The sequence below is a fragment of the Xenopus laevis genome, chromosome 2S (genome assembly GCF_017654675.1).
Source record: "Xenopus laevis strain J_2021 chromosome 2S, Xenopus_laevis_v10.1, whole genome shotgun sequence".
Taxonomy (NCBI): Eukaryota; Metazoa; Chordata; class Amphibia; order Anura; family Pipidae; genus Xenopus; species Xenopus laevis.
This window is the reverse complement of record NC_054374.1, coordinates 39,517,214-39,538,823: the sequence shown is the minus strand read 5'-3', so window position 1 is coordinate 39,538,823 and position 21,610 is coordinate 39,517,214. Positions and strand designations below refer to the sequence as shown.

The following is a 21,610-nucleotide window of genomic DNA, read 5'->3' as shown; positions in this document are numbered from 1 at the left end:
GCTCGGATTTGCGGTGAGGCTGCAAAGGTCCGGGCCTAACGTGGCATGCCGCCCAGCCACAGGACTGATTTGTTAAATTTCCGGAGCAATATCCACTAGGCGCTAGTACTCCGGTTAGAAGAATGCGCATGCGCACGTGATCCTTTGGGAGGAATGTACCATGGAGGACGCAGACCTCTGGACCGCCGGATTTTAAATTCAGCCCTGGGAACATATTGTAGTGTCTGCACTATTGTAGTATAGTCCCTGTAACCACTGTAATAAAGTTCAGCGCCCACTGCAAGAAAGCAACTGGTAGCAGGCTTGGGCTGGAAAGTAGGGAGGGCAGGGGATGTGGCTAGTTATGGGCAAATCTGTTCCATGTTCCATCTATCAGAACCATACTGCATGAGCAATAATGCTAATGGTCACAGAATATTATATATACCAAATACAATTTAATAGTCTACTGCCAGATTGTATCATACTAAGGACTAGCATCAAATGAATACTTATTTCAGCCATTTCCACAGTGCATTTTTGTAAGGAATCCTTACCCTGGTGGTCTAGTGGTGGTGCGGCGGGGACGCCCGCCGCACCGTCCTTCTCCTTCACTGCCGGCTTCCTAATGCGCGCCGCGCGTGGATTTCCGTTTTTTATAGGCGCATGCTCGCTGGCGCGATTACGTCAGTGCGCAATGGCGCGAAATTCAAATAGGATTTAAAGGGACATTTTCTTCTATGTCATTGCCGTGATAGGATTTGTTCCTGGTGCTGTTAGCTATTGCTATTCTGTTTGAATCTGTTTCTGATTATCTGTTTTGACCCCTGCCTGGCTGTTTGACTACTCTGATCTCTGGAACCTGACCCTTGCCTGAAACCGACCTTGATTCTGCTTAACCCCTCTGTTCGACATTCTGGTTTGACCTCTGCCTGTTATTCGACTCCGATTCTGCTTCGTCCCATCTGATTGATTACCCGGTTTTGACCCTTGCCTGTCTGACGATTCTAGCTATCTGCCTGCCTCGACCCCGCCAGTCTGACTACGAATCTGTCTTACGTTGTTGTACCACGACTTTCGGCCTAACTGACTTTGCCCCTTTGCTTGCCAGAACTCCTCGCCTTGCTCCTCTCGAAAAGTCCAGGTGGCATCTGAGTACGCTGAGGGCTCCTCCCGAAGCCAAAGGCGGTCACACTACTGGTGAAGCCGAGCCGAGACCAGGGAGCTTGGCGCTAGTTCTGGTTTAGGGTGCCGACCGTGACATTTTTACTTAAGTAAAATGTGATCTGATATACTGAAATGGTGTCATATTAAGGGGGTTAATTAGTAAAACTCAATTTTTTTTTCATATTTTATTAGAAACAAACTCAACCTAACTTCCATCCACAAATGTGCCTTATTTACTAATATTTCAAATTGAAAACAAGTGGATTAAAAAAACTCAAATTTTTATTTATCAAAAAACAAAAAAATTTGAGATTCAAATCATACAAAAACAAGCATCAAACACCCCAAAATTCCCAAAGTTCCTGATGGTTAAAAACATCTTCATATGGTTAAAGGGACAGCTAACTTTTAGATGGAGTATTTTCAGGATTCAGACTTTAAGCAGCTTCGGGCCATAATAAATCTAGAAAAATTCAAGTTTTTAGACTAAAAAACTCAGCTAGAAAAAATTGAGTTTTAATAAAAAAAAATGTGACTTATGTTCATGCTGACGTCCTTGTTGTCAGCTTCTGGCCCACCTAGCAATTTACTGGAAGAACCCAAGGGCAATATTGAGCATGATGCCTTACAGGAACAGTTGAAATACATTTTCGCAATGCAATATTATTTTATAAACTTCTGAAACTAATGTTTGTGATGAGTACTCTGAAAATAAGAACAAAGGAAAAGAACAACTCCTAAAGAACATCAAAGAAGTACCAGTCATTTTGCTCAAAAGGCAACTGAACATATTCAACCTTCCTGGAAAAAGCTTCTAAAAAAGGGTTTCTTTTTGATCTCTATAGATCTGGCTGTTTGTATACTCCACATCTTCTGCAAAGTGAACAGGGAGGGGTATAAAGAGTCAGAGAACATTTTTTCAATTCATTATAATCAGTAGTGTAGTTAAATCATCACATGGACCACACAAAGCTTTGTTTATTCTCCTTTTTTACCAACAAGCTACCCTACCAGTTTAGCACTATGGTCACCAATGATGTCAGTCTCCACTAAAACTATGAAACCTTTAGCTGATACATTGGTAGTTCTTATTAATCTATTTATACTTCTCTGGCAAAAAAAAGAAATTTTGCTTCACGGCAATAATTGTAAGATTATTACTTTGATCCGGAATTATATCTAAAAAATTTAGCAGGATCAATGACCGTTTATCTGAAATACATATTTTCATCAACAGCAGTCTAGGGCCCTAAATCCTTAAGTACATATTTGTCTGTGATGTATTTTTATAACACTAGAAAATTCTTCTGAACTTCAAAAACCCAATTCAATTACATTTTCAGGTCAGAAATTTCAAATTAACCCCCTGGAAATAAACTGGGACACGTGCTAATTTAACTGGGACTCTATAATATAACAGTATCCCCACTTGGATTCTACTTGATGAGAATTTAGAAATTCTGGTGACAATTAAATATGCAAAGTTATAACAAAGTTTAGTTATGGCCAAGTTAAACTCTATCCACTGACAGAGAGGGAGAGGCTTAAAAGGGTTTCTGTTAAGATATGTATTAATGGGTGTGCTCTCATGCAGATCTCATACTGATCTGATACAGTGTCATGTGTAGGGTTGCCACCTTTTAATAAAATTTCCACCGGCCGGTGGTGGGGGCGGGAACAAAAGGGCGGGCCGTGATGTAAAAGGGGACAGGACGTAATGTAAAAAGGGGCTGAGCCACAGCGCGGGATAACCAGAAGGAGGCAAAAAGGTACGTTTTGAGCGGATTGGGGCCGGGCCAAGGGCTTTTGTTAGGGGTATTACAAATTTACCGGCAGCTACATTGCCGGTAAATTTGTAATACTGGCCCCGGACTTGGCAGGTGTTTTACCGGCTAGGCCTTAGTCATGTGACATGATCTTTGTCTGCTAATGCAGAAGTGTTAATAAAGTTATGTTTTGTTGAAGCAAGAGAAGCATGGTGTCTGTGTGCAGTCTCTCCTTTGTCTAAAAGAAAGCGACAGGCTCACATGAGATTGAGCTACCTGTTATCCCGTCTCTGAAGCAGAATGGCAGCAGTTTCTTAATTATTATATTGATTAGATCATCCATAAAAAGATCGTTCCAGAAAAAATATTTCATCCCTTCTATTTTTTAATGGTATTTACATTATGCATTAATGATGCTTCTCTGAGGTCACTTGAAGACACCTACACCTACTAAATTTATAGAAGGAGGGCAAAGTCTCTGCACTATACTAATGTTACTGTGTTAGCTGCATCATGTATTAAAAAACATATGTTTACACAACTTATATTTTATTTTTTAAAGAATTTAGTTTTTCCTTATTACTAAGGATGTACTGAATCTAGGATTCACTTTGGGATTTTGCTATGATTCAGCCTTTTTCAGCAGGATTCTGTCGAATCCAAGGGCCTGGCTGAACTGATTTGAAACTTTAAAGATTGCATGACATTTTGTCACAAAGACAAGGTAGGTAACATTTTTAATGCTTCCTTGCACTAATTTACATATGCAAATTAGGGTAATGATTTTGCTAAAGCCTTCATGAAGGATTTGCCAGAATCCCAAAATAGTGGCTTTGGTACATCCTTACTTATTACAAATCAACAATCGTTTTAGTAGTTGCATTCAATGTCTGAATAGTGTTGTAACCATTATTTGCCAGGTGCACTCAAACTGGCATCACTTTTACAAGTTTAGTGCATCCAACAGAGTATCCTGTAATATAAAAATATTATACCTTTTCACTATAGATATTCAACGGAGTTGAAGCATGGTGACTGCACAGTGAAACTATACAAGCAACTTCTCCCTGCTCTTACCTGAACTTTCCATAGGCTGCTTGGCACAGCTTTGATTCATGGTTAGGGTCAATATCTTCCTGGAAAATTAATTCTCTACAAATTTAAGACAGAGAGGATAGCATGCTTCTGCAGAATAGAGTGACAATTCTCTGCTGAACCTTCACAAGTTACCAACTTTGGAAAAGGCAAAACCTGAGTTGAATAGTTCCACCTCCATGTTTGACTGAAGGTTTTGTGCACTGTTGCTTTAACTTTTCATGGAACTGTCTCCATAACTGTAAACTATAGAGTTTAATACATTTGTGAACAAGGCTTCTGTTCAACCCTTAGAAATAAAATTATTGTATTTTTTGGCCCATGCTAAATGTATACACTAATTTATTGTTGAAGAAGTGGTCTGGAAACTACTTCTGTCCCATGAAAGTAATAGATTGTCCATCATGTTTTGATACTTTCTAACTGGAAAAAGAGTGTTTTTTGTTCAGCTGACTTTGAATGTCTGATGTTGAATGTCTAAAGCTAGGTCTTGCTTTAGATTAAAATGACAATTTGTGCAATTTGCCTAAAATGATTAATTGTTAGCTCTTAGAAAAAACTATTTGGCCTTTCTATAACTATTTCACTCTACTCCTGTTGTTAAAAAGAGCAAGAAAATACTTTTCAATATTTTCATTTATAACCCTTAGAAAAACAAATTAATTAAAACGTATTTCATACAACATTAGACGTTAAAAGATCAAAACAAGGTTCATATTAATTCAGTGTCTTTCTGGATCACCATAACTTAGTGCAGTGAAGCACCAAAATATTTTAGCAACAGACTTTTTTTTTTTTTAGATCTTATAAAGATATTAGCTATTTGGCCACCTATGTGAGTGATATGGTTGGAGTGTGTTCTGCTATGTGTAGCTATTTGGATTAAAGCTAACTTTGGGTTTAATTCACTCAGGCCCTCATATATTGCTGGTGAGATATTCTGACCATTGAATTTGGTTCTCTGTAATCTGATGTGAAGGACCTGCGTTTGAACAAACAGCCCATCAAATATACAATAAATAACTCATTTAAATTCATCTCTAATCATTGAATCCCCATTAACTAATAGACGTGACTTTGTTATTACATTCATATGCAATATACTGTAAGTCCTTACACATAGGCTACTTAACTAATCTTCAAACCAACCTTATTTTTCTGACTTCCACTTTTCTGCTCTTCCAGTTTTGGAACCTAATAAGACAAACCACATCAATAAAGAACAATTGTATATCAAAAATGCACAAATGCACAATGAAATATAACACGCTTTTTATATGAATGGACAGAAAGTCCTTTTGAAGGGCTAATGATTATGTCTTAACTAGAGTATTTCATATATAAATCTTTATCAAGAGAAGAGTGGATGACATACAGATAATGCTAGGGGAATTGCTAGGGGAATTGCAAGGCAGAAACAAAATTCCCAACTGCAACTCTTATCAGTGGTCTGTATACATTCATTTTCAGGGTTTCATTTTTTTCTGAATTAATTTCCTGTCTGTAAACCTGTTTTATAATGATCTTGCTTCTCCAGCTATTTAATTACTTAGCGGGATGTACAATAATAACAGCATGCGCAGGATAAGATATAATGCTATGCTTGAAATCCATGCAAAGAAAAATGAATACATGCAGCCTTACAGGAGGCCTATAATGCGTCGACTGTGTGTAAATATTGTTTTACTACATTAATGTTTCTATCGAATTAAATGCAATTTATTAAGGAAGAATTTTCAATTTAGCATCTGTGCATGTATTTTATGTATATGAGTGCTTCCATAACACCTGAACAGTCCAAAGCAGCCAGATTGTTTAACTTAGCAGACTGACATCAACCCACAACTTAACCTTTTAAAGGGTGAATGTCAGTAGTAATCCACTTAGCCATCTCCCTTCAGGCTTACAGACATGTGCAGGGTTAAGGTGGCACTCATATAATAATCCTGCTGAGAGCTGGTTCTATAAGAGGTATGGATGGAATGAAATGTTTCCAGTGCAGGTGTAGACATGCCTTATGGGAGGTAGGATCTATTGGCCCAGTGATTTCAAATAGGTTCCCTTTGTAGGGGAAACAGTAACATCAGGTCTGTTTTGACTCCACTAGAGGAGGCAGATGGTAAACGACCAGAAGATAAATCAGAACTAAGTAAAGAAGAAATGATCCTGGACTATAAAACCTGAGTAGAAGTTAGGGATGAAGGAGCTATTTATGAGTACTATATACGTTTAGGGCCACCTCTGTCATGTAGCTCATGCTAGGATTGAGAAATAAATCTATTTCTCAATCCTAGAGTGAGCTACATTTAGTAGAGAAGTCAGAGGTTTCACCAAGGAGAGCAGATATAGTACCACAAGCATATTCACCAATGGGGTGGCTAAAGTGTGCAGGTTCAGGTAGATATAAATAATTTGGGCAGCATTAAATGATGTGGCTGTGATACCTATTTGTGCAAGAAGGATGGAAATGCAATCAGAGCCAGAGCACAAAGTTTAGAACTGATCCTGATATGTACAACTATTACTTAGGTAACAAACCTGTAACTGCTATCAATACAGGCAAGCTGAAACTACCATGACTGCACCCAGGAACTGCTGTCACCACCATATAACTAGAATTAGTACCACTGTACAAAAGGTAGGACTGAGTACTGCTCCCTGTACCTATCAGGGACACCAAGTATATTGCTACAGCAGAAAAAAAACGGTATCTTGCAGCAGGTGTTAAACAGCTGCAATGACTTCAGATCTTCTTTTCCCTTACCTGCATCTTCTCCAGCATCTCAAAGAACTCAGCCGACTAGAAGACAAAAGAATACATGAAAGACACGTATAAGTATTAGAGCCAAATATTGTTCTTCACAACCTAAAATGACTATAACTTTGTCATAGACAAGTTTTTCATGCCCTATTATAGTTTATTTTTTATAAAGTAAATACAAAAGATCTAAGATTTAATGCAAAGCAATCTATATAAGGTTTCCTATTGTACATTTGTGAGTATAAAACAGAAGCTGGGGACAGATGTAGGGGAGAAAGCGAGAGTGTCTGCAAGTCAATGGAAATTTAAATGATGTTGTTAATTAATTTTAATCCCCATGGTATGATTATTAGAATTAAAGACTACATAAAGAGGTAGCCAATATATAACCTGTTTTTAGAGTATATTGACAGAACAGTATGTCAGAGTGGATACCGAAAAACACAGACAACACGAAAAAAGTATAATACAGGATTTTCGCAAAATCCACCATCAACCAAGAGTGTCATATAGCAGATCTAGAATAAATATTTGCGCAGCACTGATAGGTGAACACAATCATACAGCAGAAGAAACATGGATTTAACCTTTTAAATCACTGGAGAAAAGATCCCTCCTATTGCTTTACTCAGAATTAGCTTTTATAGTCTCCTTTAATGTGTCAATGGGCAGAACAATGGCCTGTGCAGCAACTATAAGTGCATAAGTGACTGGTTGCAGACTATACATTGACTCCACAGTCTCCTAGACTAAGTCTGCATCACAAATTATAGCCATGTGTTTGAACTATAGAAAGCAAACTTTTTAATAAAAAGCTCAAAGTTGTTACATTTTATTTTATGTATCATATGCAAAGTCTTCATACGTAAAGTCTTCAGTTGGAAGCCTCTCTTAGTCAACCTCCTTTGTCCATTGCTCTCTATATTTTGGTAGGTGCTCTCTAAGGGGCAAATTTACTAAAGGGCGAAGTGACTAACGCTGGCGAAAATTCACCAGCATGACGTCATTTCGGAACTTTGCTGATTTACTAACGGTCGCCGGCGTAACTTCGCCAGTGAAGAAGATAGACTCTAGAAGTACTTCGCTCCCTAACGCCTGGCGAATTTGCGCTCTGTCGAATGGACGTAATTACGCAAATTCACCAAGATGCACCAGACTTGCCTTTGCCACCTCAGACCAGGCGGAGTGCAATACAGTAGATAGGACTTTCTCAAAAAAATAGTCCCAAAAAATGCTAGCGTCTTTTCCTTTTTTCAGGGTGATAGGCTGCAAAAGAACGTAAATTTTTTTTGGGGTAACCAGCTTCCCCCCTACATTTCCTAACACATGGCACATAAACTATACACTGGGCTCATGTGTAGGGCAATATAACAACTTTATTTTATTTTATTAAGGTTTCCCAGGCTTGTGTAGTGTAATGTATTTGCTGCAACATATTCGTCCATTCAACTTTAAATTTCCACCGCATGCAAATTAGCCAACGCTAGCTCAACTTCGATTCGCTTGGCGCAGTAATGCTAGATTTTTGCGAATTAGCCTTGTTCTGTCTAATCTACGCTTGGCAAAGTGTTGCGCTGTGAGCGAAGCCGTTGCTGGCGAATTTTTGGAGGTTAGTAAATTTGCCCCTAAGTAGTTACTAAAATGAAAGTACACAAACTCCCATGAGTAATAGGAAAGCTAAGTTTTGCCAGGTGCAGTAACCCAAAGCAACCAATAAGATGTTTGCTTTTAAATAGGTGATCAGTGAATGCTACTTTCTGATTGGTATAAGTTACTGCAACTGGGCAAACTTTACATCTTTTATTAAATAACCCTTTTGTTCAAAAGCTGTCTGGCAAGAGACGTAACCGAAGTGTGGTGGCAAAAGGGTTAAAATGGGAACTTGAAAAATAAACATGCCAAATAGCAAAAATAAAGCTGGAAGGGAAAACCAGAACTGGGCCAAGATAATATCCCTACACAATGCAATACTTCCAGGTCTGGTGCCCTGCCAGCCATCCACTCTTTAAAATACTGTATATCTGTGGACATTATAGACAGATAGATGGGTTTTTTTGTCTGCCATTTCTTGAACAAGTACAGTATAAAACCAAGGCTATTGTGCTCTTAAGATTTATTTAGTTTAGTATAAGTATATAGATATATATGTTAGTGTAAAGATAAGGCTGTATAAGTATGTGTATAAACATGCACTGGGGGTCATTTGGAGGGGTTGAACTTAATGGAGTGTTTTTTTTTAAAAAACAATTTAACTACAGTATATACTCAAAATATGTCTGAATATTGGAGTTAAAGGAGAAGAAAAGTAATTTTATACTTGGGGTGACAAAAATTAAGCACCCCAAGTTATTGAATTTACTTACCTGACAACCCAGGGCCGGTGCTCCTATCAGAAGAAAACTGCACCGGCCCGGGGTTATTCCAGCGAGCACCATGGAGCGATCGTCTTCCAGCTTCTTCTTTTAGCGCATGGCTGTGCATGTGCAGTAGAGCGAATGGAAAGGGCAGAAAAAGGCGAATGAAAAAGGCCACTGTTACGTTCTACTGGGCGTGTGTCTGCCCTGGAAAATATGAAGAGCGAAGAAGCAGGAGGTGGATCGCTCCGTGGTGCTCACAGGTATAACCCCGGGCCGGTGCAGTTTTCTGCTGATAGGAACACCAGCTTGGCGTGTCAGGTAAGTAAATACAATCACTTGGGGTACCTAACTTGTGGCATCCCCAAGTATAAATTGCCTTTCCCTCTCCTTTAAAGATACGAACGTTGCTCCTACAAATGATGTTCTTGTGCTAATTGTGAGATCACCTATGCACTGGCTGGGCATGGCTCACTGTATTATTAGCTCAGTTAAACTGATTTAAACAAAATCTCTATCAATGGAACAGCGCATTTGCATTCAGACTTTATGACTGTGGATTGTGTATTAATATATTTATGCACAGAATTTGAAATCTGCCAGGAAAGCCAAATACCATGCATTACCATAGACATAAACAAAGCCCCCAGTTTTTCTTTTCTCTCTTTACAATGTATTTTGAACAAACACAAAGCAACCAGATGTTAGATGCTGGGATGTGGGTGTAAGAGGGAGAGGATAAAGATGGAGACAAAAAGTGATAGCCAGTGGGAAAACATATGTGTCTACAGAGCGACAGTATAACAACTCTCTTGCAGGAGACTGAGTGGCTTTTTGCTCAGTGATTAAACACATCCCTATGGCTTTGATGGACAAAGCATGAAATTGGAAAGAATATTTGTGTAGCAGTGATGGGAATGGTGTATAATTACTAAAGTAATCAAATGTTACATTGAAATAAAACCTGGTAATGTGCAACAATAAGGGGCAGATTTATCAAGGGTCGAATTTAGAATCGGAAAAACGTTGAAATACGAATTCAAAACGACCAACCGAAATGAAAACTTTTTTTTCCCACCGAATAGTTCTGTTTTCGATTGAATAGGTCAGTATTCGAGCGAATTCGAATCAAAGTTTATCCAAAAAAAAAAGAAAACTTTGTTTTTCAAAGTCCACCAATTGACTCTAAATAGGTTCGGAGGTCCCTATAGAGGGGACTGTAGGGAGCAGTGTCATACAAGTGACTGTTAGGAAATAACACAGAAGAATACAATATTGGTACATTCCCTGGAACAGTCTGCAAAGAACTGGTCTTGACTAGTGATGGGCGAATAAATTCGGCTGGCACGAATTTGCGGCGTATTTCCACGTTTCGCCGCTGGCGAATAAATTCGCAAATCTCCTGTGAAAATTCACGTCAATTTCAGATTTTCACGATTTTTTTGTGAAAACCTTCAAATTTCATGATTGTTTTGTAAAACCATTCAAATTACACTATTTTTTCGAGAAAACTTTAGAATTTCACGTTTTTTTTCGTGAAAACGTCCGAATTTCATGATTTTTTCGTGAAGTTTCCGATTTAACAATTTTTTGTGAATTTTTTTGCTGTTTCCAGAATTTTGCGGGAAATTCGGCTAATCCAAAATTTTGCATTTTTCGGCTAAGCCAAATGGGAGAAATTCGCATATCACTAGTCTTGACTGAAGTTAATGGCCCATCAGCTGGTGGACAGCAACACTTGTACCTAAGTAAGATGAGAGTTCCAGGAACAGGATATAGGAGCTACTGCATCTAAATGTCAACCAAATGCATCTGTGGATTCAGGGCACCCTGCATTGTTTAAAAGTGGGAAAAAGTATTGTTTTACATTGGCGATACATGGGCAGATTTTAGCTATTGTTCTAACTGTCGATTCAGCCCCTTCAGAGAGCGTCAGCAGCTTATTCTTCTTTCTCCCCAAAGGCAGAGGCATAGAAAAGAGACACAGGCCAAAATTGCACATGGGGCAGATATCAGCCATAAAATGCATACTTGATCAGTTTCAGTTTGTTCCTTCTAAAGCCACAGGCATGAAGCATATCCTCCACATTCCACCTTTGAGTTTGTAATGCCTGAGATATTAAAAAGCAGGCAATTTCAGGCTGATCTCCATTTCGTTCTGTGCAGCTGCATTCAGGCCAAAGCTGTGTCTTTCAGCACAGCGAAGAGAAGAGGAGGATTCACTAAATCTGACTGTGGCCTAAGCTATAGGATGCTCCAAATTCCCAGCATGTATAGGACCTTGAAGAAGGAGCAACCAAAACTTATTACGCTGTTCATTTTAAAAAAAAATATATAAAGAAACCGAAAAGTACAATTAGTTGCATTTACTGGACAACAACACAAGGTAATATATCCTTGACTGTACCGGACTCAACTGCGTGTGTGTTTGTGTGTGCATAGGGATCAATGCTTTTATTTTTCCATGTCCAGTTTGTTTACTTGGGAAAAAAAGTCTACAGGACATATAACCAAATGATTGATTTACAAATGCAAGTGCAACTGGCTAAACTGGATGCAAAATTGAATGCACTCTATAAACAAAGGTACCTATACATGTTCCTTAGTATCTTCAGCAAGCATCATTGTAGCTGTTCATCCTGTTCTTATTACCTGGTTATTTTAATGGGGTTTGTCTATGTAGCGCTATAGTAAACTGACTTGTGCTAGGGCAGTTTTAGCTACTTTCCTTGGTGGGCTGAGACCACCGATGAGCTCTCTTTCTCAGGGGTAAGCCCTCGCAACGCGGTGGAGGCAGGGGTATAGTGTAACTGTAACGGGATGCGATAGCACAATGATGGGCGCCAGTAGTTCTTTAACGGTTGAACAAATAACTGTATTTGTTGAACAATAGCACATAGATCATTCAGCACATTGATCCACAATGGAGTATAGAACATACACAGCAGCATAAAGGAAGCATATACTCACAGCACGTATAGGCTGAATCCCCACAGGCTAGGGAATATACAGCAGAGATTAAGTTGACAGCATGTGATGGGTATTGCCCAGTTTTCAGGATATCTTCCAGTGGCAGACTAGGGGAACTCCTGACATCCCTATCTCAACACTTGGTTCCTTACTCTGGGTCAGTAATACCCTGGGATCTTAATCCCTCTAATCTCCTCGGCGGAGCCTTGAGCTGCTCAACTAAATAACCTCTCTATCACTCCTAGAGCGAGCTATAAATGAGTATAGCTGTCTAATTACTAGGGCCAAGGCGCCTAGGGTCAGCACTACCCATTCCCTTCCAGCCTGCTTGGTTGGGCTAAAGCAATGGACCCAGAGCACATGGTTCCTAAACCTTTTATACTCTGGCACAGTGCCATCTGGTGTACACTGTGTGAATTACAGGGGTTACATAAGCACAAGGTCCCCATAAGGACCCACTGAGGTGTCCATATTACTAGGGATGTGCCTGTCTGTAAAGTGTAAGGGTGTCTAAGATTTTCACATCCCTACATTTACATGCATAACTGACTGGAGTCCATCTATGTTAATGCTATTATTGATGCCCCACTGCAGTAATGCCATGCACGCACAAAAAAAATGCACCGCAACCGGTTTATCGTTTGTCAACATTTACATTTGGACTTCATTTACTAGAATGGATGCAAGTAACTTTAGGGCTTATTTACAAACACGGTGGCAATACCCCAATACAGTGCTTTCCCCTAGATTTCCTTGCAGGCACCTGCTAAATAGCGTGTGGTAGCAGTTGCCGATTAGTTTTCTGTACAGATGCACTCCCCCATCTCAAGGAATTACTTGAAATTCTACTCGCTCACTTTTTTGCCTTTCTATGCTGCATTGAATCAGAAAATAAAAAGGTAAAGGTGCCGTTATTCTCGACATATAGTTAGGGGTTGAACCTGTATTACATAATAAATAGCACAATATCAAGCTTTTCCATTTCTGTAATGGAGATAAATCTTATTTATAACAAACAAGATAAAAAGACCAGAAAGCCATGTTTGTTTTAGTTTAGCCTTAAATGAGGGTCTGCGTTATTAAGGATACACCACTCAAGTGAAAAACTATTTTAACCCTTCTTCGGCTTCCTATTTGCATTGTAATTTGTTTGCAATATACTGAAGTGAAAAAAAAGCAGCTGTCAGGAAGGATTGTTCTCCTTATCAGCTTGGGCATACAGATCATTAAACATTTCCTTAATTCCTGGTACTAACCGGGAAACCTCCTGTGCTGAAGACATGCAGCTTAGACTCGATCTTTCAACCGAACTTGCTCATTCAGGAAGAAAATGCACCACTTGAACTAAGTAAATATAGCATTTTCTAGTACTTCTTTTTTTTATTTGATTTATGTCATTTTCATGTACCTCATTAAAGATTGACTGTGCTTTCCTGTTTTACACTGGAGTTTAGTGATAGGTGTAAGGTTGATACGCTTAATTGGTAGACCTCTTCCAGAATAATGGGAGATGGGAAGGTCTTTATTATACAAAGCAGCTTTCTTACTCAAAGGGGCAAATTTACTAAAGGGCGAAGAAGCCGTCGCTAGCGAAAATTCACCAAAACGACACTTCGCAGGGAAATCACCATTTACGAACAGGCGTAGAGGACAATTTGCTAGTGAAAGACCTCATCGCTAATTTAGCCAGGCAAATTTCTGCTCAGGGGAACGATCGTTACTCTGCAAATGTACTTAAGTGCAAATTTTACAGTACGTTACCCCTTTCACCAGAGTCTGTATAACTGATAAGATGAAACGACATCCTCAACGATCTTGTGCTAGTAACACTAGCGCAAGTTTGCCATGAAATGCTCATGATGAAGAAGTGTCGCCAGCTTTCGTCTGCCAAGACGTAACTTCGCATTTTGATGAATAACCTTATGCGCTGCAAATTAACGTCTGACGAAGTTACACGAAATGTAGCAGAGCCTTCCAAGGCGATAACCCTCCCTTTAGTAAATGTCCCCCAAAGTGACTAAGGTGGATCTGGGCCAAATGGCATAAATTTGAGTGAGTCTGGATGGGAAATAAAGAAGCAGGAGAAAAGAGGTGGACCTGGAAGCAGGATTGGGCAGGGTTGGACTGGGGGTGCCGAGTCTCAGGGCCCCGGCCACTGTGCCCTGCTGCCTGTGATGCGCATGTGCAAGTGCGTACGCGTGTGTAAGCAAGTGCTTATGGGCTGTGTTCTTAGGGCCTCGGCCCCTTCTTCAGGTCAATTCGCGGCAGGAAGAGGAACCACAGGCTGTGGATCTGGGCCCACGAGAGCAGGGAGCCCACCAGGTTCTTTCCCAGTGTCCCCCCAGCCCAGTCCGACCCTGGGATTGGGGGTGTGTCAGGGGCAAAATGACAGAATTACAATTTACCAAAATTTGCATTTGCATTGAGAATCTCATGAAAGCAAAAGCAGATATATTATACATTGCCTACATAGGTTTGAATGATTTCTCTGCAACCAAATTGACAGTCCCTCCAATTACTTCAGCGGAAGGGCAATATTCACCCAAATGCAGGAAATGATATAGTTATTTTTATTCTCAAAGGGGGAAAATATTACATGCATACTGTTTTTATTTAATGTTCTAATTATATATATATATATATATATATATATATATATATATATATATATATATATATATATATATATAGTCCCACAAAGTACAGCACTCAACAAGTCTTGTACAAAGAAAAATAGAGTTTCTAAATTTAAATTAACAAACCCATTTGCAAATTAAATTTAAAAAAATGTATTTTTGCTTGCACAAGACCTGTTGAGTGCTGTACTTTGTGGGACAATTACATTTGTTATCAGAATCCAGGCTGATGATATTTATTTTATGTGAGTGCTCCTCCTTCGTAACTATACACGCACTCTGATTCAGTATTTAAGCCAGCAGTGGGCGACTTGAAACTGAAGTAAACACTTTCCTCAAAATGTAAAATCTCAATATGCAAGATGCTGCAGTCACACATCTTACAAGTCATACAATGCTGTGGATGAAAACTGAGGAAGTGGGGCTATTAATTCAAGTTTATGCTACAAAAATGCTGTACACTGTTTGCATTGCTATTCATTGCAGCAAAGTTTTTAGCGGATCAAAACTGGATTTTTGATTTTTGCCACAACCTGCCTTAAAGTAGACATTTCAGTGCTAATATGGACACACAAAACGGAATGAAAGCAGATCCATTACCATGTCACAAGTCAGAAGATATATACTTATTTATTCCTTTCACTTTCCTATGTTCCTCTAACATTTGTTCATGTTTTTACAACTCAGTCAGCAAGCACCATGTTGCACTCTGCATTATTCATTACTCTGCTTCTAACTTTATCTCCATGTCCTATAAATCTGTCTTGCTACCAATCATAATGTAGGTTCCACTGGTGCAGATATGATAATTAAAGTCAATATTAAGTTTTTTTCTGTGGGTTTCCATTCCTGGAATAACCCTAAATATCTTTTTTATGCGGGATATAATTTAAAACTTTTAAGAAATCTTGGCATCATTCCAGCTTCCCTGGACTAATTGCTGGCTCCATTTTTGTTCCATGAATAGGTTCTTATTTACTTATTCTCTGCTGTTACCATCAAGGTCAGAGTTTTCAGTGCCAGAAATATCAACAAGACACTAAAGACCAATAATATTAAGGACAGGCTAGACTGTACATAATATAGAATTTTTGTAAAAAAAAAAAAACACAAAAAACCAAGGATGTTGCCCATCCAAGAAAATGAAACATAGCCATTCAGTGAGAGAAACCCAGCACATATGAAGCATTTCTTATTGCGCAGACAGACACAAGCCTTTTCTAATCATTATCATGGCAGCTCAAATTTAAGAAAAAGCCTGTCACACACACACACTGATTTTATTCTCCTTGTAAAGAGGACCATTGTGGAAACAGATATAACATACACTGTAGCTTTTGACAAAACTAGTTCTGCATAATATTTGAAATCTGAACTAAATTAGCTTTTAGCCATGGCTTGTTTCCATTTATCAGTGTTTGTGCTTGGTGAAAGTAAAATAGAAAATCTCTCTGAAAAAAAGAGCAGGAAAGTATTTTATATAGTCATTTGGGAAACAACTGTAATAAAACACATTTCCTATTGCAATATATATATATATATATATATATATATATATATATATATATATATATATAGTGAATAAAGTACCCCCTCTTGTAAAATATAAGGATATTATTAGTTACCGAGGAGTTTCATGACCATATAAAAACACGAGGCCGAAGGCCGAGTGTTTTTATACAGGTCATGGAACTCCGAGGTAACTTCTAATATCCTCATATTTTACAACTGGGGGTACTTTATTTATTATAATACACAAATTTTAGTGAGTCATGTGACAGAAATTACATCACTACTCACCGTTTATAACTGATGACATCACTACTCACCGTTTATAAGGATATAATTTACAGGATATTCATGGCTTTTGTGTATTATATATATATATTTTTTTTTTTTTTTAAATAAAATTAAAACTGTATTTGTAGCATAGGATACTGCAAAATTTCCACGATGACTCAAGACATAACCCAATAAAAGACACAAAGTTTGCCCAGGTGCAATAACCCAGAGTAACCAATCAGATGTTTGCTTTTAAAGAGGTGACCTGGAAATGCTACCTGCTGATTGGATGCTGTAGGTAAGTGGACCGATAGCAACCTATAAAATGTTAGTTTTTAAGTAGGTGGACAGTGTATTTTACCTGCTGAGTTGTTGCTATAGGTGATAAGCCCTCTAAAAAACTTTGCACCTTTTATTACATAACAAAAATAGTAGTAAATAATGCCTTGATTGTCCCATTACAAATAACCAAGTCATCTTCCTCTGACAACTTTAAGGGGCAGATTTATTAAGGGTCGAATTGAAATTTTGAATTTGAATTTTCGAATTTTTCTTTTATGGTCAAAACTGTCAAATTCGACTAGGGAATTATCCAAACTCGATTTGAGTTTTTTAAAAAAAATAATTTATCAAACTCTGGTCCTTTAAGAATTCGAATTCGCCACCTAATACATGCCGAATTACTGTATAAGTCGATCCAGTGACCAATTTGTAGATGTTTATAGCCTTCCTGACATTCAAGTTTTTTTCTGAGAAAAAACTCGAATCGAGTTTGGTCTAATTCGAATCGAATTCGATTCGAGTTTTCGAGTTGGGGAAATTCATCTGAGTTTCCGAAATTCAATTTTTTTATCAAATAGTTTTAAAAAAAAACGCAAATGACTACATTGTATTTGATGCTGGAATGACAGTTGCTATGGATATCAGCAGTTTACAATGTTAATTGGTTTATATCATATATATTGTATCATACATATCAGGGCTGTCCAATTGGCAGCAAGCGACCCCCCTCTGCGGTCTTCTTCTGGAAGTAAGCGCAGTATCGGCGCATGCGCAGTTGGAGCAGTCTTCTGGCCTTTGACAACTCTGCATGCACCGAAAATTATGGAAATTGCCAGATGGAAGGAAGAAGACCTGAAGAAGACCAAAGAACCGGAAGATGGTGTCCGTGACATGGGGTAACATGGGTGTGGTTTAAAGTGGGTGTGGTCAAAAAACAGGGAGTGGATAACACTGGCTTCCATTATCGGCCCTCCACATTGTAGACCATAAAAATTCCGGCACTCGGTATCACAGAAGTTGGACAGCACTGATATATTTGGTTTATCATATTATATCTTTTAAGGAAGAAATAAAAATGTTGCATGTTGTAGAGATCATTTTGCTGATTAAATGTAGGGAGTCTGCCTTGTTTGTGGGGAACTTTGCTCAAGAGGTTTGCAAATAGAAAATTATAGAAAACAATACATTTTTACAGACTATTCGTTTCAGAACTGTTTCTACTAAGCTTCACCATTTACCAGATTTTTCCTACTTTCCTGCAAAATAACTCAGAAGAGGCTGGAATGTTGTTTTCATAAGCGAATAAGCTAGACAAATTCTGCACAAAAGTATTAACAAAATAACTTTGAAGCAAAGAACAAATGCAAAATAAATGCAAGGCACCGACATTTGAACGCAGCCCTCTTGCCGTGCAAATATCTTATTGGATATGCAGAGATAATCGTTCTTTCCCACCCAGTACTACCATATCCTCTGGGAAATAGCCCTTTGTTGGTAAAATGTTTACTTTCAGTGTTGAAAAAGTGTTGATGAGTGAAAGCATTTCCTCATTGCTAGGTCACTTCTGGTTTTACCCCTTTGGTTCTAACAGAATGGTATCTTAGCTATGATACTGATTATGAACATTACTTGCGCAGGCAATGCACCAGTTTAGCTGCAATGATCTACAAATGCTTCTCCTGGTGGTACTGAACTGGCAAACATTAGTGGTAGTGTTGCCACTAACAGTGGGAGATACAAGTAGTACTGCACTATGGGTACAATGAGACCCCTTGCAAATGTAGGGTGATCCACCAGCCACGGTGCCATCAAAGCAGCAGCATATTTTTATGCCTAACCCACACAGACTTGTATAAAATAACTAAAAAAAAATCCTTAAGCAAAAAAAAGCACTGCATTCCTAATAGCATCAGGCTTCTTGCTAAGTGAATGTCTTTTAGAAAGCAGGACCTGACATCCTGGATATTTATCTCGGTGACAGCTTTCTGTGTTTGCCAGCTTTTACCACTGCCCTTCAGCTAGTGACCCTGAAGTGCTTAACCACGTGGCCTCCAGCACACCACAACTCACAGATAATCTGAATCAACATGCACCTCGGGCGGGATTGTACAAATCCTCAGAATGAGACAATTTTATATCATGTACCAAACTGGCAGAAATGTTTCTGACTAATAGATATTTAGGGTGCATTTTGTAACGTTTCAATAACCTTACAGCAGCAGAAAAATCTATAAAAGCCGACATAAAATATAAAGTTGAGCAACTTAATACATTTTAATTGTCAAACAGAATTTCAAAAATTATATGTACATATGGATGTTATCACATTAACTATACTTAAAGATCAGCTCTTCATGGGGATTTTACTAAAGTAGTGCAAAGCAAACAAATATGCCGTCTACAATGTATGATTCCTCACTGCAATCACAAGAAAATTGTGCCTTTAACACAAAGGGCAGCATTGATTGGGATATTGTTGTGCACTTACACACTCCATTTATGTGCTGTTGAACTGAATTAGGCACCTATAGGCAAAAAGACAGGTGTTAGGTACAGGGCTCCCTTGTATCAGAGCATGCTGCACCTTGCACACCAAAGTATTCACAGCTAACAGTACAGGGGAGTGAAAGTAAGCATATATTTATTCATTATGCATTGCGTGTGTGTTAATGGGGAAAATTCTGAGATCATTTTTTGTGACAAGCTGCTCCTTCAAAATAATGTAAACCTACCAATATTCATATATTCCAAGCTCAGCATAAATATGGTAGAACTATTTACAAGAAGAGCATAAACTGAGATAAGTGTCCCAGTCCACCTACTCCTTTGTTCTATTTGTTAAAACGATATCACTCTTCTTCCACATCTAGTCCTACCCCCTCACTAACTTTGTCTTAATTTGGGCGGCAGAATATAGTAGCACTCACCATTTAAGTCTAATGTTGGATTGTCCTAGTTTGAATAATATAATCCAACAAATGGATGCAGTTTATTCCTTGATAGACACAAGCAGGCTACAGGTTTGGGGCTTTTCTCCAATTATCCAAATCACTGTTGGCAATTGGCAATGTAATTAGGCAGTATTTTTCCGAAGCTTTTCCGTCAGCAGTTCAAGCAGACTGTAGATCAATGGGTAAAATTCAGTCTGTCTTTTAGGAGGTGAAACCTTATCAATGTTTTCCTGAGCTCACATAAAATGTTAACCCTGTTCACTGCTGGACTGGAAAATACTAGAAATTGCACATAGCAGGTTGTCTTGAAATATTCATAGTCTAACATTATTATAAAGCGCACAAGAGCAGAGAGCACTCACTGACCCATGAAGGAGACGCCGCTGTGCTGCTATGTGTATCCGCTCCTGAAGGATGTACATTCCAGCAAAAAAATCCTCAATCACGGAGCACCAGCGGTGTTAAAACCATTGCTTTATTTAGAAAATCTTAAAAAGCATGAATGGAGCACACAACAAACTAACGCTCGATGCATTTAATGGACAGAAGTCACTTCCTCAAAAGCTTAGATTATTATACTTACGGATCACTACCCTTATGTAGAGTGGTCCTTTGATAAAGTTTAAGAACAGATTTTAATCCAAGAATACAAAATACTCTGTCTGTAAATATTAAAGAGCTAGTGCCACTTTAACACATTTTTAATTTATGAAGGACCTGATATTTTGAGGATGACACTTTGTTTTGAGGGGGCTGCCTAAAGTGCAAGCCATGAAGTGAAGGTCTCTTTTATCTAGAACAGGAGTCCCCAACCTTTTTTACCCGTGAGCCTCATTCAAATGTAAAAAAAGTAGGGAGCAACACAAGCATGAAGAAAGTCCTAGGGGTGCCAAATAAGGGTTGTGGTTTACTATTTGGTAGCCCTTATGTGGACTGGCAGGCTACAAGATTATGCAACCAAAACTTGCCTCCAAGCCAGGAATTCAAAAATTATCACCTGCTTTGAGGCCACTGACAGCAACATCCAAGGGGTTGGTGAGCAACAGGTTGCTTGCGAGCCACTGATCTAGAACAAGCAGCCTGATATAATGGAATTTAATGTGACTAAGGCAAGGAAGTTCAAGATTGCAGCCTCCAATTTTTAGTGATTAGTACAAAAAAATGGTGTTACCAAGATATTAAATCCAGGTAAAAAAATTTAAATACAGTGTCAGTATCCCTTTAACTGCTACATGTGGCCAACCAAAGTGCAAAGATCATTTAGAGGTGCATAAAGGAAAACAAACTAAACAGGACAGGTGGGTAGCCAACACAAGTTTCAACTGGTCAAAATGAGCCCACATTGCTTTTTAAATGAGACCTGGAGTCTTTTTTGCACCTCTTAGGCTCTAGCACTTGGGTATAAGGTCATAGTAAAGACCCGTTGGTGTGATTTGCAGAGAATTAGATCTCAAAACACAGTAGTGTCTGAATACATGTACACTCAGGTACACTCTTTAGACAGATATCTAAATGTGTATGTGTCTCCGCCTGATGATGATATTTGCTTATGAGCTGCACTCTTATCTTGTGTTTGTTCCCAAACTCAAGGACTCAAGCAATTGTATGAACTACAAATGAATAGGTTCTCAAAGAGACCAGGGTAGCATGCCAGATGAAAACTGGAAACCAACTTTTCATTTGTTTAAACATCCTGCATTTAGAGCAAGGAACATATATTCCTGCCAGTAACACAACTTAATAAGAATTACTAGGCAAACGAGGCGTGTTAAAGGGCATGTAATGGCAAAAAAATAAAATCCCATTTTTACTTTCTTTAATGAAAAAGAAACCTATCTCCTATATACTTTAATTAAAAAATGTGTAC

The 21,610-nt window shown here is 38.5% G+C and overlaps 1 protein-coding gene across 7 annotated transcripts in view; it reads right to left on the bottom strand.

The window, feature by feature from the left end:
• rap1gap2.S (RAP1 GTPase activating protein 2 S homeolog) overlaps positions 1-21,610 on the bottom strand; it is a 440,223-nt gene that overhangs the window by 62,026 nt on the left and 356,587 nt on the right. For all 7 annotated transcript variants that reach the window (XM_041583680.1, XM_041583679.1, XM_041583678.1 and 4 more), the window contains 2 exons: positions 6,772-6,807; positions 5,157-5,201 (listed from right to left, as the gene is read on the bottom strand). In XM_041583680.1, coding sequence (XP_041439614.1) covers positions 5,157-5,201; positions 6,772-6,807 — 81 coding nt within the window. The remainder of the gene's footprint in view (positions 1-5,156; positions 5,202-6,771; positions 6,808-21,610) is intronic.